Below are 21,670 nucleotides of genomic sequence, written 5' to 3'. Positions count from 1 at the left end.
TTTTATGTTTTGACCCTATGACCATACGTCGCTCAGTACGCAACTCCCGATTTGAATTCAACTATGCCGTTTTGTGTCATTTTAAAGTGTAGAAACACTGCTGGGATCTTAAAGAAACAGGATAGGATCACATTTCATTAAGTAGTAAATGTATGTGTGCGTAGCAAATGCATTACTTAAAAATTCAATTATTTTTCCATCTGTCAGATTGTCAAAGAAAACAAATTGGACATTTTTAGCCAGGGTAGTCAAATTTTTTACGCTACTTTCCTCATCTAGTGAGAGAACCAACGAAAATTGAACCTCTCGAATTAAACAACGCCATGTTGGACATTTAATTTAATTTTTAATTACATAACATGAATGACAAAAACAATGATCATGTGTAAATTATGTTTATTTCGATAAATTTATTTTTATCAAAAAAGTACTAAAAAATTGGCAAACGTACAATGCCAATGTATTTTATATTTATAGTATTTACGGCCTCAGACAATGAGGAAGTTCAGTGGTTTTAAAAAACTAAATTATTTGTTACTAGACTATCAAACTAAGCCAAATTTTTTTTGAAAATATTTTATATATCTTATATCAGTGCTGTGATTTTTCAAAGTTTTGTTATTACTCGGCTGTGACATTACAAGTTCTCTTCGTTGAGTTCTGCTTATTGGTGAGCAAACGAATATCTATCATAGTACTCTGTCATTAGTTGTTTCGTAAGAACCTGTGACGTAGTTCATTTTTATTAAAATATGTAAAAAAATATATATATTGTGTAATTAAATGCTCTTATTTTTACTGCGTGTAAGAAATCATTTTTTGGATCCAATTTTCTCTAGTGTTGAACTTCCTCATTCATGTAATTATTTTCACATACATTATGCTTAAAAACTAAATACAGTATTTTTATTATTATAAAAATAAATATGGTTTTTATAAACCTTTATTCTTCCTTTACAGCATTTTAAATTTCCGCCAACGATTTGATGTAAACACTTATAAATTTATCAAATTAAGCATTTTATTATGAGACCACTTTTATTTATTTTAGAGCACTACTGTTATACATAATGTAGTTTCGGAAAACAATCACTTCATCCACAGGTGTAGTTATAAACTAAAAGTTTAATCATGTTATTCCACAATGTCAATGGCGAGGCAATAAAAATAATATGAATACTTGTGGACATACATGTGTAAATATTTTTTCTGTGCAGTTGTTAAAATGATTATTTCTGTTTCAGGTGTATGAATGCCTTACTTGTGGTAAATATTTCTGTTGTGATTGCGACATATTTGTCCACGAGAGTCTCCACGCTTGTCCCGGTTGTGCCTCTCTATCCGGATCTTCAGTGACCAATGGCAGTACAAAACCACCGCAGAAATCTGAACCTATTACCATAGACTAGAGCCAAGTATCTCCTAGGATAGAATAATTAATAAATGATTCTTAAACAATCTTGTTTATTTATTTTAAATGTATTTAACAAGCAGGGCCAGTAAAAATACATATACAGTCGAACTTGGTTATTACGAGGAAGACGGGACCGACTGAATTTGCTCGTTATAAGCATTACTTGTTATACCAGAGAAAGGTTTTTTAAAGCTAATCGCCATTGCATATTGTCACTATTTTTCAATTATAATAAATGCTTACAAACACACCGGTTTCTAAATTTCAAAATCAGTTAACCGTATTTAAATAAACATTTGTATTTTTCACAATAGAGAAATCTTTTTTCACACTTCAACATATTTCACACCACGTTCTATTATACAAATAATTGCCACTTTTTCGCAAATTGAAACACTTCTGTTTGTTAGTAGTCATGTTTACAATTCAAGGGTTAGGTTTTAACTTATCTGACATCACCCACTTTCATTATGCATTGACCTTAGAACATAAAAAAAAAACATTGTAAAACCCCCTCAAAACAAGGATGTCATTCGTAAACTACAAAAGAAGTTGTAAATTGTAATGAGGTGCCGAGCCTGTGCTTACTAAGTTCACAAAGCTCAGATTTTTTACACGCCATTTCAACCATATGTGTATACTTTGTCAATGCTGTCGGTGAAAACACCAATTAGGTACTTAGACACTTACTTAGTATCATAAACGTAAACCGATCCCAACGCCCAGCTGCATCGGTAATAAGTTAGTCCTGCATTTGGATTTTATTACTTAGGTTCTTATTTCGAAAATAATGTTTTTAAATAATTGAAGAGTTTTTGCTCATCTGTTGATAATAGTTTTGTTTGGCATGTCCGAGAAGAAGCTCTTTATTAAATTGAATAAATGTATGGAGAAAACCGCAAACTAAAATGTCAACTAATGTTTCTTCATTATAACCAAGATCTCGCTATTTCCGTGATTGTTATAACCAAGTTCGACTGTACCTCCATTTACAAACCAAATGAATTAATCTACAAATATAGAATTTATACTTAATGCACTAACTTTGTGGTTAATTTTTATAATAAAATATTTGTAGATTCCCCCATTTGTAGATTATAATAAAATAAACGTAAAACAATTTTCTTTTTAACCACCTTTTTTTTCTTTTCTTTCTACCTACCGGTTTCAAAGCTAAACAAGCTTCTTTTGATAAAGTAATCACTGTTAAAATTAAATAGGATAAAATTCATTACTTAATTATATCTTTATAAATAAGTTTTTGTAGCTTTGAAACCAGTTGGTAGAAAAAAAGTGGTTAAAAACAAAATTGTTGTATATTTATTTTATTATAATATACAAATGTTAGGGAATATTTTTAATGGCTGCCATACAAATGGCACATACACATACACATCTCTCATTTGTAATTATTGGTAATTTAAGGGTGTTTTGAGGACTCTTGGAGTAATTTTAGGAATGAAATTAATTTGCTTTTTTTTCGGCCGTTTAGATGCACGGTCAGTTTTTCTGGATGAGGTGGACTTGTCTCCATTCGATTTCCTTTTATAGGATTTTTAGCTGAGAGTATCTTTCAAGTCGAAAATCCGTGTGTCATTTGCACTCTTTTTAGGCATTTTTATTTTCAGACGCAAACGAAACGATGGCATAATAACCAACAACGTATATAAGGCGGGGGTCAGGGCATTCAAACCTCCCCTCATCGAAAAGTAGTTTACACTAGATATAATGAATTTTGAAAAGCTCTTAGGTACCTGCTATTGATTTAAAAAATCAGGTTGTGGTCCCGCAGCTAGTGTCGCAGACACACGGATAAGAGGTCCGAGGTTCAAACCCCATTTTACCCCAACTTGATTCCCATTTTCTAATAGTGAGTTATCTATGACTCGTTGGACCTGGTACCCAAAATTATAAGAATGCAAATTTTTATTTCTAAAATAAAAGCTGAAAAACACAACACTAAGTTCCTATCTAACCATCCTATATGTCTGTCAAACACCCCCCTTGTGAAAGCTTTGAATACGCCCAGAAAAATTCATTGTGAAGCTTTGAAAATATCTAGTGATGTTTTTGGAGCTTATTATCCCAATTATATTGTCAAATGGCTTAATGCAAAGTATATTTATTTCTAATTTTTCAAACGTATTAGGCATCTTCGGAGCGCCTGATTACAAGTTTTTAGGAGTTAAAAGAATTTATTATTTTCTCTGGATCCCATACTGTACCGCTCGCTACTCTTAAGAAAGCATTATTTTTTAAATATTAATGCAACATGTTTTTTCGTGTTAAGACTAATATTAATCTGTGCCTACATAATTTTATTTTTATAAAATAATATGATGATAAAAAATTTAATAATTCGTAATAAAGAAATTATTCCAAAACATATTTTGTATTATTGTTTGTGTAGATGTTTCCTTTCTAATTCCTTTCACACCCATTGGTGCGATAGGAAATTGCACCGCTAGGTGTGGATCTCGTATCCGAGCCGCATGGACAGAATATGAGTTATAGAAGGAGGTAATTATTACATGGCAGATAAGTTAATCAGTCTAAAGTATCGTTTACACGTGGACAATACAATAGATAGGACAACATGGTTTGTCCAAGCTCCGTGAGCAGCCTCGCCCACGCAGGACAGGACGCTCGGAAATACGATAATTCGGCTGCAGTTTACACGTTTGAGCTGCTAAAATGAATTTACGTTTATTGCGAGCGAGTACACAAAAAACCGCATTTATTTTATACCAAGATGTATTGGAATTAGAAAGTTTAGTGGTTTTTTTATTATTTGTTTATAGACTATTAAACTGAGCAAAAAAAAAAATATTCAGTGCTATGATTTTTTAAATTACCCCACGTGTGACATTTCAAGTTCTCTTCCCCTTCTTCTCGGTAAGTTCTGCTGATTGGTCAGTTGACTTACCGGAAATCTATCGCAATTCTCTTACCATTTGTTGATTCGAAAAAACTAGTGACGTTAATCAAAGTAGTTCGTTTATATTAAAATCATTTTTATTATTTTTATCATACATTTTCAAAAAATTTCACCGTGCAATTGAATGCTCAATTTTCTAAGAATACATTTTTGTATCCAATTTCCTGTAGTGCTGAACTCCCTCGTTGGTAAAAGACGAACTAAATAATAAAAATGATTTTTTTGCGGCCGTTTTCGGCAGAAAAAATGCGTGGGAGCGAGCGTACACGTCGAGCAAATCGCTATTGTTATAAGGTCCTGTCCATACGCATTCGCATGAGGACAATGCGGCCACGCCCGGTAATCTTTGTTCCGCGGAGATAACCTGCCCGTCTATCTCCGTACCAATGGCTCGGAACAATGTCCTGTCCTAGAAATTGCTGTTTACACGTGGACAATGGCTGAATCTTGAGACGGAACAATATTGCATTGTCCACGTTTAAACGACTTTTTACTATTCAATTTTTTAGCAAAATTTTCATGTTCATATCAGCCATTCGAAGGCAGCTGACAGACGTATTTTCCCTACTCTATATTTTGATGTTTTTTAAAAAATCTTTAAGGGCCTAAACTCTAAACCATAGGTTCTCAAACTCATTTCGCGCACTTTGAGAATTAAATTTTTTCTAGAGCCCTCAAAAAGTTTCTCTGGGCCTTTTACCACCCCCCCGAAGGCCTTCAGTGCCCACCTTCAGAAATACTGGTCTAAACACATATTTTTTGTGTTTTTTATTCCATTACGAACCTACACCAGCTTTAAGATCACGTTTGTTGAATATTTTGTTCAAATTTGTAAAATAATGAACATTTTTTTTTCCATTTTCTCATCACTCCTAATTATTATTATTTTTTAATTTTCTGTCAATCACAAACTACCTTAAAAAGAACTTTTGTTTGAGAGCAATTTGTGCCTCGGATCTCTTGATCGTTCACGCAGAGACGCTACCACAGGAACACAACTTATCTAATTACTATGTATCTTCAAGCAAGCTTATAATTTAGTAAACGTCAGTAGTTAGATTATTAAATAATGTTGAAATACAGGCTTTAAATACCATAATGGCATTATTATTATAATTCACCTCCGAAAATGTTTTTTCGTAAGAACAGTTAAAACTGTCAGGATTTGAAAATCTAAGTGCTGAAAATTTACTGTTGTAAATTATTTTTAGCTCATTGAACAACTCATTAAAAAAAGTTGTCGCTTTTTGATTGGCCAAACTTTTAGTTGACAGTGGCCAGCAACAGGCGTCGGAGTTAGTATCAGCACGGCTGCTGAGTATCGATTTTTGTCCCTAACCAATAAATTTCCGCATGGTATTTTTTCAAATGACGCGCTCCGCAATATTTTGGCGGTAACAAATGAAAAAGAAATGCGGCGTGCGGTTGTGAAAATTCAATGCATTGATCGGTTTACTTTTGATATTATAAGTGTTTTTTGTGACACGTAATGTTTTTTATTTAGCATAATATATTATAATATACCGCTGACCTGTTGACATTCGCCGCACAATGGAGAAGAATGTCGAATCTTTTACGTGAGTGCTATTCTTTGACATAATAATATATTGCTGCTTTATGCTTTTCAGTTGAAAGTAGCCGGCCGCGTTTTTTATGCTTTCTTCTCTTTTTAATGAATTTAAAGGTGTACAGACTTGACTGACAGACTTTCACATGGCTTGATTAAAAAATCAAGCTATGTGAAAGTATGATTATTTTCTTTTAAATTTACTTTTTAAAAATCTAGAAAATATTTCAAAGGTGGTATACTTAGGTACTTACCTACTTACATAAATATATTCACGTAAATACAGAGTAAAATAGAAACATCCATGTTTTAAATGTCAAGGTCAGAATCGTCAGCGTATTCTTAAGATTTTATATGTACCAATATATTATATTATTATTTATTATGTAGATAATAGGTACCTATATATTCATCATCAAAATCATTCCCTTTCCGCACCTAAAGGTGCGTAGGGCACTGCATTGGTACACCAATCGCAGCACATCTTGGTCATTTTTGTTATATTAAGGTAAGATGATCAGTCTTACGGTTCAGGTGCCAGTCCGGGAACTATGAAATATTCCAGAGTAAAACACCTTTTTAAATAAATATTTCATCTGAACCATGCCGGGAATCGAACGAGAAAGTTCAGTCAGAAGCCAAAAACACAATATTTTATTTTTATGTAACAGATGGAAGAATTGGGGAAATGTGGATGTTACACATTGTGTAAAGTGGGCTTATAAACCACACAAGGCATGTCATAAGCTCTGTAAATGCCTCGTCGTCCAAATGTTCCGTTTTCGAAAATGTTCTCCATCTCTGTTAAAATATGATTATTATAATAAAATTACGTATTAAAATAAAAACTTGAGAGTGAAATCCAGACTGTCTACAAACGTTTTAACATACTTTTCAATTCTTCCATCTGTTGATTTTTTTAAAGTTAAAGAGCTGAAACCTTTATTGATGCGAGCGAAATTTTACTAGGCAACGCCTGAAAATATTTTTCAGACTCTCGTTTCTCCCCAGTCCGATAGCTAATAATTTTATCTACATGTAACAAAAAAATACCGAGATTCACAGCGATTGGTACACCAATGCTGTGCCCTATGCACCAAAAGGAGATGGTGATGATAACATAAGTATTTATTAAGTATTAACAATATTTTGAGTATATAATAACCTTTGTAGACTAATAATGTAATTTTAATTCTCTTGATTTCATCTAAAAATACAAATAATATAGGGATGAAGAGATAGAAATGAAGGAGATAACTTTGATAGATCCGAGATTAATAAATTATTATGAATGTGAAAATCTAGGCATTTATGGGGCCTATCTATTTATTTATGATTTATTAAGTAAGTTCATAATATCTTAAGAACTAATATAAACGTTTAACAATTTTTTTATCAAAATTTCTCAATAAAATATTTTTTCAAATTAATTTTAAATATTTCATTTTTTTCTATTTCTTTTATTTCTTCAGGTAACTCATTGTGCAGCTTCAACCCCTTGTACAATGAGATTTGAGATTCTGTTTTGTAATCTTATTTTTTTTACCTCTTGTTTCATATGCATGACATCGTTGGTCAAATTTTATTATTGCTTTTATTTTATTCATCCCCTTAATTGCTACATTATATTTAATTTGTTGCTTTACTGTGAGTAAGCCAATTTCTTTGTGCATTATTTCTACATTAGAATAGATATTTCTTTTGAGTATAATCCTCATTGCCTCATTTTGAAGAATTTGTATATTTTTAATTTCTCTTTCATTACATAAAAAAGAATGGAAGCACAGTAATTAATGTGTAGACATATTATTGTTTTATATATAAGAATACTACTTTTTAAATCTATTACATTTCGTCATCTTCCCATAAATGTTTTTTTAATTTTTTTAATTATTATTATTTTTATTTTTTTTATGACTATGTCTTGTCATTGGGTGTTTTAACTATTAATTTGCACACCCGTGTAACATTAACTGTTTTGTCTAATGTTTATGATCACCACAATTTTTTAGAAGTTGTCAAAGCAGACTTTCACATTATTTGATAGGTACCTACTATCTTGAAGTTGATATCTGTTGAATTTTTTTTTGCATTTGTGCATTTACCTACCACGCTTGAGGTCCCTGGTTAGATTTTTTTATTTATTTAATGTGCAAAATACACAATTTTACATAGACACAATTATATGTTTTTTATGTCCCGACTTGTTAGAAAATTCCGTGTTAAGTCGGGACTCTTCGATATATAATATAATAATAATCAACAATATTTATTTACATATTAAAACAATATACAGGTAGTCAAAACAATATGTAAAATAATCAAAACAATACACAAAATAATAATATAAAAATATACAAAATAATAATAGAAAAATATAAATAATAAGAATTTATAATACATGTCGAAAATGGAATCAAAAGTTATATAATAATACGTATGACAGTGATGACATACACATATACGATATACGTATATGGATAATAATGAAAACAGCAGCGATGTTATGTATTTATTTCCGAAGCAATCTCATACAGTGGTCTCTACCCCTCGATACAATCCAACTATGGATCTTCATCTTAAATATATACGTTGTTTTGGAGAACTTAATATGTTCATCCAAGACGTTGAACACTCTTGGAGCTATATATGAAAAGTGTCTCCAAGCAAACATCGTAAACATCGATTCCTGACAAGGTCGAACAAAATATTTATTCAAAAGGTTTTACACAGCATGTTTCATAGTTCCTGGACTGGTCGAGATAAGCTGCATAAAAATAAGTGTTTTACTACCATAAACATAAGCTTTCTTCCATATAAAAAATACAGCGATCTAAATAGATTAGGACAACTGCCAGAAAAACATTTTGTCCGTGACCATGACATCTGTGTCTGACCCGGTTCTGACTAGGAAATGCAATCCCAAACCAATTTTTAATTCCGGTATTTTAGAGGCTGGGAGATTTTTCTCTCGCAAGATTTTAGTATTCGGTAGACTGAGGGATTTTGTTTTCGTGGGATTCCGGTATTTTTCGAGAGATCGAGGAATTTTATATTTTTTTTAGGAATCCCGCGGGAGGCCCGAATTATTTGAGAAAAAAATAAAAATGCCTCTTCGAATCAACGAATTTTCTCATTTCCTTTAATTACTAAGGCCTTCATCGGTGCTCCAATCTCAGAATATCAGCGAGCATTTGTAATATGCATGAAAGTAAGATGATCAGTATTAAGCTTCAGCCACCAGTCCAGATACAAATATTGTACTGAAAATCCACCTTCTCAAAATATACTACTTACTCGTCGACCTGCCGGGAACAAAGCCATTACGACATTTTTTAAACATTTTAATTTTGTGAAATGTACAGTATTTAAAGCACTGCTTAGTTTATAGTAATTTTTCCAAACCTTATATGTAATTTATTATTTTTCTCATTTTTTTTTTCAATTTAGTATTTTTATTTTTATGTTGATTTTAAGTGTGATGTTTTTTTCTCGGGCTAGTAGAGGAGATGTACCGAATATGGAATATCTTGGGGGAAAATCTTATTAATTATAATCAAATTGTTTATTAAGTATTACACTTTAAAATCTTTGAAAATGTAGTTACGTAACATAATATGTTATCTAAATGTTGGAAAAAACATACAAATATCATAATTTTAAACAACAGGTACAACAATAGAAAAAAGTGTTCTCAAAAACGTGTTCCATTAGGAATATTAATGGTGTATTTAGATTTTGAAATTTCGCATGCGACAATCAGATTTGAAATAAATGTTATCGCCCCCTGAATACTTATATGCCACCAATGATAGCGGGCTTTGCTCTAGATTCAATCGTTGTCTTTGATTTCGTACATTAAAAAAAAATGTCCCTTTTCTTTAACAAGCCGCCCAGTTCTGTTTGTCTGACGGAGTCTGGAACCTGGCCACAACTTGGAAAATAGAAATAAATTTAGTTCTACTAGAATTCGATCTTTGAAATAGTGTTCCTAATTTCAGACGGAACTCCATGTAAATATCACCCAGGTTTCCCATATTAGGAACAGGATAAATACAAACACATATATTCGCAGAAAAAAAAACGAAACAGTATGGAATTATAAAATGGAAATTATTAATTAGTAATTGATAATTTGGTGGAGAAAAATATTAATTAATTAAACATTAAATCGGAAAGGCACAAAAAGGTAATTACTATCTCTGACGCTTGTGGTGGTAGGGAAGTGGGTACGCTGGATTATAGAGGGCGCTCTTGCTTAGTTTTTTATGCCATATTCGGTATCTCCTCTAGTATCTAAACCTATACGTGACCACGAAAGGGGGTACAAACAGATGACGATCTGTAAATGATTTTTCAGTGAAACGGAGACGATGCTGACCAGTTCCCAGAAGTCTCCGCAGATTCAGTCCAGCAGAACTGGAGAAACAGGTCTGAAGAAACCACGCAAGGAATCCCTGAGAGATTTTCTTAAGGATCTTGGATCCGTTGGATCCCTACCTGGTCATCAAGGCAAACCCTACTCGACCACTAAAGGTGTCATCAATCAGGCTAGTAATGGAAGGACAGATTCAGGTGTTTACTTTCCAAATTGAAAACTTTTGTCAAGGCTGTAGTCTGGAATTTGAATTAGGCTAATCTTCTACTAATCGCGCAAAATAATACTATTGGAAGTAATAAACTAACTATGGCGCCTGAAATTTAAAATGTATTATTCATTAAATCTTTCAAGAGAAACTTCGTTGTTTATGCCTAAATGTCCAAAATGTGAAGACTAGTAAATTCTTCGCACGACTTGGAGTTCTTTTGAATTGATTTTTCTTAATTTCGTATTTCTTAAAATCAATTTTACTATTTTCTTAATACGTATTTGAGAAACTTCACTGTACAATTAAATGCTGTAATTTTTACCGCGTGTAAAATAACATTTTTATTTCCCGTGGCGCTGAACTTACTTACTGAGCTATGTGTTGCAAGGATATAAAAATGAAAATACTCTTAACAACTGCTGTTATATCTTGTTCCAAAATGAGTATTTCCCAAAACTCTTTTGGAATATCAGATAAAATTATGCACTTAAATATCAATAAATACAATAACAAAAAAGAAAAAAAAACTTGATTTAATTTATTTATTTAATTTTTTAAATATTTATTTTATTGATTTAAGTTATTCTGATTATTTTGTTTATTTTATTAATTTTATTTAATGATTTCATATAAAAATATTAGGTCAGTTATTTTCCTGCGATCCTCCAGAGTAAGTAAATTAAAAAAAAAACATAACAATGACATTTGTTTTATAGGAATATTCAGTTTGAAATTAATGAATCTTCAAAAATTTCATTGGACTCTTTCAACGTTATTTATGTGAATTTGGTAAAAAGGAGACCACAATAGTAAGGAAATACATTTTGTGTTGTTTATACACCTGTTCAAACGACAATGTCTAAATCGTTGTATGTTGGTGCTGCATCCTTAACTAGAACAAATATATTAGTCAATGACTGATGAGACATGTATCTAGAATCTATCTATCTTGATAAAACCGTTCAGTATTTGTTTACAAAGATTTAAACATTCTTAAATTGTTATTGTCCGTCTTTGTTGAGATACGTAACTAATCCTGTAGTTATTCACAGTGCCTCGCCGCCGTTGCTGTGTTCGTTCTTGCAGCAAGTGCTGGGCAGCCTATCGGCTTCTCAGCTGTTCTTCTTCCGCAATTGTTCGTTGAGAACTCTACAATGCACGCTGACTTGGAGATGGGATCGTGGATAGGTTAGATCCTAAATAAACATTTACAAAGATCAGTGTGGGAAAGACGTAAATAATAATAATAATAATGAACCTGTTTTATTAAAGCATTACGAATATAAGCATGTACGAATACATCTATACTCCAGGAACTGGACATAGAAGAGAGACTAACATACATATGCGAGAAAAGAATCCTGCAGTTCTTTGGGCATATTTCCAGGGGGAACTCTGATAGTTTGGAGAAAACTTCTCCTGGGAAGTGTCGAAGGGACAAGGTCGCGTGGACGTCAACCGACAAGATGGAGCGGCACAGTCACTGAATTATCAGAATCATCACTAACAAATGCGTATAGAAGAGCACAAGACCGTTCCAGATGGAGGGAGACTGTTTACAGACGAGCCATGCCTGGAGTCAGGCGTAATCACCACCCTCAGATATGAGGCACGGATTGACGAGAGATTAAAGCATATACGTTAATACTATTTTGATTTAGTCATGTCTCCAGGAAAATAAATATTCCGTGTGTGAAATTAAACAAGAATCCTGAACGGGTTTTTTCGACTCGATGGCTTCTCTCAGTTTAAAACCTTAAACAATAAATCGAGTGAAGATTAATCCACCTCGTGGTGTACTAGTTAGAGCATTTGCATACATTTCTGAAGTGCTGGATTCGATTCCTGGCAAGATTGACGGGAGAATTTAAAAAGTGTGTTTTTCTGTAATATTTCACTGTATCTGGGCCGCGATTTCAAACACAATCTTCATCGGTACATATCGAAGCGGTTTATACCGCTTATTTATTTATAGTAAAAAGTTCGAAAATGAATATATTAGCATGAAAAATTAAATCGTCTTCATCGGCAACCTGCAATTGAACATGTTTAGAAAAAAATATAAATGTATGTTATTTTAAGAAATTCCTGGAATGTCTCATTCTTTTTAGCTAGCGTCCACTCGACAGCGACTCCTGTGGGGTCCCTATTGGCAGGTCCCCTGATGGAGCGGGTGGGAAGACTCAGAACCCTCCAAATCTGCGTTCTTCCACTGATAGCTGGATGGATAGTTCTCGCCACGGCCCCATCGCTGGCTTTGCTCTTCGTTGGTCGCATACTCTGTGGGTACGCGGTAGGAAACATCGGAGTGACAGCACAAGTAAGTGGCTCAAAATAATATTGTAATTTCATGTAAAATTCCCTGCGCTGTAGTTAACAGAGTCCCGTCGGATTCCATAACAGCTATATCCCTTGAAAGACAGCATTTAGTTATATTTATTTTAAAACTCGAGAGAAGCTTAGGCTTTTGGCTTAGGCCAAAACCAGTCGAAGGTTTTGCTGAAGTTGAGTTTTAGTATTCAGCTGCAAAAGACTCAAGGGCAGGGCATTTTTAGAAAGGTTTAATCTGCTTTTCAAAAATCATCAACAACGAGTACAAAAGTTTCAATGTTATATATGGATTCCTACTTTTCGTCAGTATTCTAAGATTTGTAAATAACATTGATCCTTCGGCTTCAGCTTTAGCCGAAGGTTATATCAAGCCGAACAATCGGCTTATATTCGTTTTGTAGAAGGGCACATTATTTTTCATGTGAATTTGAGAGACCTGCATTTTCTTTTCCATCCATTACTGATATCAACTGCTCTTCATAACTGTCTATTTGACGTGTATTTTATATCTTCTTTCATTTGATTCATATAAGCGAACCAACGTACCTGATCGCCTCCGCTATGTGACAATGGTTACCAGAAGTTTCTTTTTTGTCTAATTTCTGTATGTATTCCTCTATTACTTCACACGAAGACGCTAAAAGCTTCGTTGATTTTATTGAAAGGTATACTTGGGTGAGATTTCTGACCCCAAGCTCCGTGGCCTTCTATCTGGTGCGCCATTCGTGAACTTCTCCATGGGAATACTGTTGATCTACAGCCTCGGCCAGTTCCCCTGGCGGTGGGTGGCTGCTTCAGGAGTCCTGCTTCCCATCGTGTCCATCCTGCTGCTTCTCCGAGCGCCAGAAACCCCAGACTGGTTGGCGCGCCATGGCAAACTTACGGAAGCGCATTCTTCAGTTCTTTGGCTGAGAGGAGATGAAATTCTGGTAAGTTTGTTTAGGTAAAGTTAGATGTTAGGCTGCAGATTGAATACAAAAAAAAGACGTAGCTTTGTATCCTGCATAGTAATTTGAATGAGAATTGAGAATGGCAAAATTCGACATCCAAACTGACAATGAATTAATTGGTTTGGATTTCATTAAAATTACACATCTCTTTTTTTTTGTAGCGACACTTTTTTCCCATTCCTAATGGGGTTGGTGTTCAAGAATAATGCCGTTAAAATCTGACATAGATTTAGTAGAGTTTTTGAACATCTTCTTTTTTAATTATGTTATTTATAGCTTGAAAACGATTACGTATTTTTCTTTTTTAAAAAAAAACTCTTTCTGTATTAAAAAAATAGTGTTACAAATTTGTACCGTCAGGGAATTGCAACATAAAAAGTTTTTATTTTTCCAATACGATATATTTACAAAAATAAATGAAAAACCCCCATTAAAATTAAACCACAAAAATATTTGAAAAAAAAGATCTTACTGCTATCATAATTGTACTATTGAGGTTTATAAAATCTTTTCACAACCAAAAGGGTTACAGATCTACGCAAAACTAATTCCGAGTAGTAATTTTTTGTAGCTAATTACTTCAAAATGGCCGAAACTAATAAAAAATGTCCAAATATGTACCGACGGTGATTAGTTATATCAAATGCATTCTCATAAAAGAGATATGTGAGTTATTTTACACTTGGACAAATTTGCACGGTCAGGGAGCAAAGGGTAATAAAAAATAAATCATTAAAAAAAATATAATTACGTAAAACCGATAAGAAGACACACGGTCTCTGTGAGTGCACGGTGAGGGATCTTTCACTGTGGCATGGCGATCTTCTTCCTCTTTTTCCTTAGCCTTCTGTCCACCACTGTTGGATATAGGCCTCTTCCATATTCTTCCATTTTTCTCGGTCGGTTGCTACTTGCAGCCAATTTTTACCCCCTACAGCAGCTATGTCGTCGGACCATCTTTTTTCCTCACCTCGCTTACTCTCCCAAGGTCTCCATCTTAAAATTTTATCAATTTTGGGTCCATCTTGCGGGGTCTTGTCTCGCAACATGTCCTGCCCATTGCTACTTCAGTCCTGCTACGCGATCCATGATATCCGTTATTCTGGTTCTGTTCCTAATTTCTTCATTTCTTATTTTGTCTCTTAGTCTTATACCAAGCATGGATCTTTCCATGGATAGCTTTTGAGCTTTTCTACATTTCTTTTTGTGAGGTCCATGGTCTCTAATGCATAGTGGCATAGCGATGGCGTCATAAAATATGAAGTAAAAGATCCTAAATTTGTTGCAACAGAGAGGAAAAACATTTTTGTGATATGGACCAGCCTGTTTATAAATATTTGGACACACTCAAAACATTGTTAAAAAACCCTAAATCAGATCCTTTCATCCAAATCAGAAAGAAACTGGTGTACATTTTATTTCCATTAAAATGTGTTTATTACGATGGTGGTTAGCGTATTTAGACACCAAGTGCGAGATTCCGTTTTGTCAGCCTCGTAGTGTAATGGTCAGCGCGTTTCCCTACGATGCAAGAGGTTTCGGTTCGATTCCCGACATGGTTGAAATGAAATATTTAAAACAATGGAATATAGTCCCTGGACTGGCACCTGAAGCATATGACTGTTCATCTTACCTTTAAGTAATAAAAAAAGAAGATCGAGATACGATGCGATCGGTGTACCGATGCAGTGCCCTAAGCACCATTCAGTGCAAAAAATGGAATTAAGATAATGTGAAATACCGGTTTCGATTCCCGATAATATCGACTTGAGCGTTTATTTGAAAAGTCTGTGGACTGACAATATTGATGTAATAATGCAGTGTGAACCATCACGACGCGTTGCGCCGTTGTGTTGTAAGAAAAATAGAAAAAAAAATAGCTTGGAATGATGGTATCTTGGTGGTTAAACAGGTTAATGTATTATTACGAGAATTATCATATTAAAATTGTTCAAAAGTATTCGACCTGAATTTTTCGTGAATCTGAGGGGAAAAACCAGTACCTTTGATTTAATTAAAAAATCATGTAATTCGATGCCTGATACTTGAAGTACTCGGCAAACCTCATATTTTATTATCAGATAACTAAATAAACATTTTAATGGGTTCCATGCATACAAGCCGTTAGATAAAATGGACTTAACGAAAATTATTTTTGGTCATATCGGATATTGCCTGATGTTATTTTTTCAGGCACGAAAGGAAATCCACCAAATTATGACGACGAGCGCCAAGGAAAAAGACGAACAAACCATATCTAAAGACAGCTTCTGCACTATTATAAGTCGTCCTTCAGTTCTCAAGCCACTGATTATAATCAACGTCTTCAACATCCTTCAGATCTTATCTGGGACGTACATAGTTATATTTTACGCTGTCGATATTATCAAAGATGTGGCTGGAGACAGCATCGATAGTTTGGTTGCTGCTATTTGGACAGCTGTCATTAGACTGGTATTTTGTATCGTTGGGTGTTGCCTTTTGTTTTACGCAAATCGAAGAACCTTGATCATAGTCTCTGGAATTGGATCTACAGCGACTTCACTAGGTCTTGGTATTTTTATGATGAGTAGGTTTAGTCAACAGCCTACGTCTTTGGATGTTTGGGTTACAGCTGTGTGTATTACTGTGTACATAGCCTCGAACACTCTCGGCTTCATGATGCTGCCAGGATTAATGGTCGGAGAGTTGTTGCCAGCAAAGGTCAGAGGGCTATGTGGAGGATACATTTTCATGTTGTTCAACTTGACTCTTTTCACATATACCAAATTGTACCCTTTTATGAAGAACAGTATCGGAAATTATGGCCTTTTTATCATTTTTGGGGTTTCTTCTTTTTTCGGTACTCTTTTCATGTTTTTGTTTTTACCAGAAACGAAAAATAAAAGTCACGCTCAAATCCAACAGTATTTTGAAAAATCAAATATTTTGTGGATGACTAGAGATAAGATTGGCGTTTCTTATGACAATACACAAGTGTAATCCTCATATTACGGTCAGAAAACGGAACAAGATCTTGTGCATGGTTTGACTCAATGAATATTGTGTCGCGTCTGTAATAGAAAAATTGGGTAAAATCTGTAGTCAAATTCAGATAAATTAGAACACGTTCTATTTTTCAGCAAGATTTGCTCGACCAACCTACGCTTGTCACCCTGTTAACCACTGGATAGGAAATAAGACTAATAGTTCTCTTATACATATCTATGCTGTTAACTATCAACTTCAACAGTCAACGCATATTTGTTGTTGCTTTTGTCATTTTATTACTGCATAAGATCTTGCACTATTTTCTGACCCACGTAATGCGAATTTAAGCCTTGAAAGGCTGGGTATTTCTGACCAAGAACCGGCATTTTTAATTGATGGTGATTATTTCATTACCAGAGTATGATGAAGTTCAGTGCTACGGCTAATTGTATATAAGAAATGTTATCTTACACGCGGTTAAAATAAGAGCATTTAATTGTACGGAGAAGTTTCTCGAAAATGTATGAAAGCATTAATAAAAGTGTTTTTTTTATATTTTATTATTTATTTCGAATATAAACTGATGTACAGGTTAAATTAATATATAAAAAAAACTTTATAAAATGTATACATAGTAGAGCCTGCCATCTAATTATAAGTATTCACTAAATAATACTGTAATAAAGCGACGACGGCTTAAAATTTCAACTCTATAAATAATAAATATACTTTGTATTAAAATAAGAGAAAGAAAATATAGACAAAACAAGGAGATGGTGGGAAGGAAAATAAGGAAATTGATAAGGAGTGGTGAAGGATGATTGAAGGAAAATAGAAGTGGAAAATTGCATTTGATTTTGTTAAACAACTTTTCTTGCTCTTAATTATTATTAAGAGCAAGAAAAGAGACTAAACGTTTATTCCTTCACTGCTCTAAACTGTTATTTAAGGTGATTCTAAACGAAAATATAAAACTAATTATTTATAAATGGCTTTTATCATTTTTAATTGAAAAATGCAATTTTTACGTTTATTTTCAATGTAAATTTTACGAAACTTGGTTTGCGGAAAATTTTCACTGTATTGATTGTAACAAATACCATAAAAATATAATTTAGGTCCTTTTGACAAAATGGTGTTTAAATAAGATAAGTTAAGGTATTTTTTGTTTTGTACACCATTTTGTGAAAAGGACCGAAATTATATTGTTATGATATTTGCTACAATCAATATAGTGTAAAGTTTCCCGAAATCAAGTTTTGTAAAATTTCCATTGAAAATAAACCAAAAAATGGCATTTTTCAATAAAAAAATATAAAAGCGTCATTTATGAATAATTAGTTTCATATTTTCGTTTAGAATCACCTTAAGTAACAGTACAGTTTCACATATCATGTATGTTATAAGTAATAGGCTTATTTATTATTGTGAAACTGTTTAAATTTTATCTCAAACGCTGCTCTAAACTGTTATTAAGAAACCGTTTCACATAACAATTAAATTTGCAAAACGGTAACTGTTACTGTTATTTCATTTTTTTTAAGTTGGAACGCCCATATCTATTTTAGTGCCGACTACACTATGTAGACAAATTTATTTATGAGCTACATTTATTTTTTGTTGTTCTTTATACAAGTAGGTAATAAATGTATTGAAATATTATTTACTTAAGAATTGTACAAATATTTACTAATTTATGACATGTGTTGTGACAATAAATCTATATTTTTGAATAAACTTCGCCTTTTATTTTTACATACTATATTTATTTATTTTAACACTTTATATACATATACAGTTTATATACATACAAGGGCGGGCATATTAAGTAATTTGTAATTTCTTCCTACCTACCCAAACTGTTCAGTTTGACAAAATTATAAGTAACATGGACATATTGAATCTAACAATTTTAGACAGAAAATAAAAATACATAAAAAAATTAAAACTATACTATGAAGAGAGGAGAGGGGATGGGAAAGAAAGGAAAGAATAAGGGTACAGGAACAACTTAAATATTTAGATAGTGACATTTCAATTTTGACTTAAATGTAAATAAAGAAGGGGGAGTCTCTAACGTAAGTGTATATATATGGTCTTTTATTATTATTTCAAACAAGTTATTTCGTTTTATTGACCACAACGTCAATGTCCATGAGGAACTTGAATGAATGAAAAAAGTACGATTAGTCAACGTATTTTGACGAAATCGCAATAATTATTTAACTTTAAACTTTTTTTTCACATTACAAACATTAATATATAATGTATAGAGATGACACTACAAATCCGAGCAAAAAAGTCGTCCCCAAAGGAAAGGGAATGACCAGCGGAGGAAGCAAGTGTCGTCACGTCATATCACGTCGACTTTGGCAGGCAAAACACGTAGTACAGTAAAAAGCGCGGACTGTTTACATCGGTCTACTGTAAGTTCTATTCAACATGTCACTCCCTTCCGCATACGCGTCACCAATGGTTTGCAATGGTTTGTCGTTTCAAAATACGCCCGATTAACTGAGCAGGAAAGAGACAAGAGATAACTCACAAATTGGTAACATATTAATAAGACGTTTTTTGACATTAAAATAGCTATTTTAAACAAGTATTGATTCAGATATAAACATTACTTACCGGTGAATGGTTAAACTATCGCTTTTCCAGATCGATTTGTGCAGTATCTTTGCGCACATATAGGCATTTTAGTAATTGCGAGGAGACAAAAGTTCAAAAGTAGCCGGGGACTGCTCGCAACAGATTGAGTCTGTTCTATCGAACATATGCTAACTGGCCGCAGGTTAAGGGACCATATTTCGAACGCTCGTGCTTACTTTAGTTATATACCCCAAGGATTACAAATGAAAATTATCAAACTAAATAGGTACAATGAAAAGAAAAGTGACAATAACGAAAATCATCGAAAATATTTTCCTTTCCGAATACGGTGGTGCATAGGACATTGCATTGGTATACCAAATGTAGCATGATATAATATATTGATCATCTATTACATAAAGGTATAATGATCAATTTTACCCTTCAGGTGTTCGTCCAAGGACAATGAAATATTTTTGGGTAAAACTACATTTAAAAAAATATATTTTATCCCAATCTTCCTAAAAATCGAATCGACCTTAGGCACGGTTGGCGAACGCGCCAATCACTACACTACGAGGCGGACTTTTCCCCACTCAATTTCCCTTTTCAGGACTTTTACCTGAGAGCAGCCATCCAGTCGAAAACACTCGTCTAAGATTCTTGTCGTATTTTACCAGCAGAACTGTATTCCTCATCTGCCTGGACACGAACTGAAACCCAAATAGACGTAAAAATTAATACGTATTAATACAAAAAATATTTTTAAAGTAAATTAGTTAAAACACCTAAATATTTATATTCTTCGCTGGCAGCTGGACCGCGATACAAACGCTATCTTCATCGGTATATATCGAGACGGAAAAACGCAAAATCGATATTTATGTACGAAAATGGGTATATTTGTATGAAAAATTAAAGTGTTTTCGTCGGTAACTTATAATTGAACATGTTTAGAAAAAAAATTGTACTATGTTGTTGTGTTGAAAGAAAAGAGTTTGAATGAATTTAAAAATAAATTACCATATTACAACAGAGATTAAGAACATTTAAGAGAAGGTAATATAGAAGTCTAGGCATCTACAGGGCTTATGACCTGTCATTGGCTGGTTTAAGTGGCCACTTTACACACTGTGTAACATTCACCATTCTGCCCATATTTGAACATCTATATTCCTTCGATTCTTTCATCTGTTGATGTTTGTGAAGTTAAAGAGCTGAAACCTTTATTTATGCGGGTGAGATTCATCTAATTGAATTATTTCACCTGCTTACTAGGCACAGGCGTTGCCAACGTAGGCAACGCCTGTTAATATAAACAGCTCCCCAGGGAGTCGAATCCAGTCCTTGTCTACAAAAATTTGGACTAACTCAAAATATTGTTGTTAAAAATAAATGTTACATTTACATTAAGATGATGTAAATAGATTCGTTAGTTATTTTGTTGTATATTTTGTATATATTGGACTATTTTGTATCCATATTTATTTATATAATGACATATTTAAATATTTTCATTATTATTGTTGTACAAATCTATTTTGCTTTAAATGACTGATATAATTGTTTGTTATTATTTTTATCCTATCTTTTTACGTATGATTTGAAAATGGTTTTGCTAATTATATATATTATATGTAACTTTATTTTGTTTTAAACTAGTACTGAAACAAATGCTTCATCAATTGATTCACATTTTTGCTTACAAATATTATTGGTAATTTAATTTATTTTATTTCTATTTTCACCATTATTAAGCCTTATCTTATTATCAATTACTATTGGTATTTAAAAACAGATTTCATTAATCATTATAAAATTTAAAGTCTTGTTTGAAGTTAATTAATAGTATAAAAAAAAGATTATTATATAATTACTTTTTGTTTCCTAATTTTGCGTTATCGTTGTTATTAATATTTGTTTATATTTTTTTTCTTATGTTAATTGAATGATTTTTTCCAACAATTTATTTAATTTTTTTTTTTGTTTTTCCTTTGTATATTAATATTGTTTATTATTGTTTAGTATTGTTTATAGTTTGTTTTATAAATTGAGCTATACTTAAAAAAAAAATATTTATTGTATTGTAATCCAAAGTGTCAGATCAAATTTAGGGTTGTATCATATTTAATTTTTTAAAAACATTTCAGCTCAACACAGGCTTTTACCTAAATAGCTTAAATATATACAACCAAATATAGCTTAATTCTTATATTTAAAAAAATATTTAAAAAAAATTTAAATATTAATTTCTATACTTATTGTAATATAAGGTAACTTAAAAAACATTTTTTTTTTATCATTAGAAAATTTCATTTT

At 32.6% G+C, this 21,670-nt stretch overlaps 1 protein-coding gene across 4 annotated transcripts; it reads left to right on the top strand.

The window, feature by feature from the left end:
* Positions 1–5,647: 5,647 nt before the first annotated feature.
* Positions 5,648–17,483, top strand: LOC148282005 (facilitated trehalose transporter Tret1-like). 4 transcript variants are annotated; one of them, XM_088225773.1, is made up of 6 exons: positions 5,648–5,929; positions 10,280–10,469; positions 11,561–11,696; positions 12,620–12,828; positions 13,505–13,768; positions 15,983–17,483. In XM_088225773.1, exons 1-6 carry the CDS (start codon positions 5,904–5,906, stop codon positions 16,769–16,771), a joined length of 1,614 nt encoding a protein of 537 aa, XP_088081899.1. In that variant the 5' UTR covers positions 5,648–5,903; the 3' UTR covers positions 16,772–17,483. The 4 variants fall into 4 exon arrangements, with proteins under 4 accessions (XP_088081899.1, XP_088081902.1, XP_088081900.1 ...); XM_088225774.1 differs by lacking the exon at positions 5,648–5,929 and having other exon boundaries at positions 10,337–10,494; XM_088225776.1 differs by lacking the exons at positions 13,505–13,768; positions 15,983–17,483 and having other exon boundaries at positions 12,624–12,811.
* The last annotated feature ends 4,187 nt before the right edge of the window (positions 17,484–21,670 follow it).

Source organism: Micrasema longulum, unplaced genomic scaffold, assembly GCF_059751315.1.
Source record: "Micrasema longulum isolate JH-2025_06_02 unplaced genomic scaffold, ASM5975131v1 h1tg000384l, whole genome shotgun sequence".
NCBI lineage: Eukaryota > Metazoa > Arthropoda > Insecta > Trichoptera > Brachycentridae > Micrasema > Micrasema longulum.
This window is presented reverse-complemented; position numbering and strand designations above follow the sequence as displayed.

What these genes read in the sequence shown, in the direction of transcription:
- LOC148282005 (XM_088225773.1), top strand. Translation starts at nt 5,904, where the DNA reads ATGGAGAAGAATGTCGAATCTTTTAC. An exon ending in AAGAATGTCGAATCTTTTAC is followed by an intron (nt 5,930 to 10,279) that starts GTGAGTGCTATT and finishes ATGATTTTTCAG; the next exon opens with TGAAACGGAGACGATGCTGA. An exon ending in TGAGAGGAGATGAAATTCTG is followed by an intron (nt 13,769 to 15,982) that starts GTAAGTTTGTTT and finishes TTATTTTTTCAG; the next exon opens with GCACGAAAGGAAATCCACCA.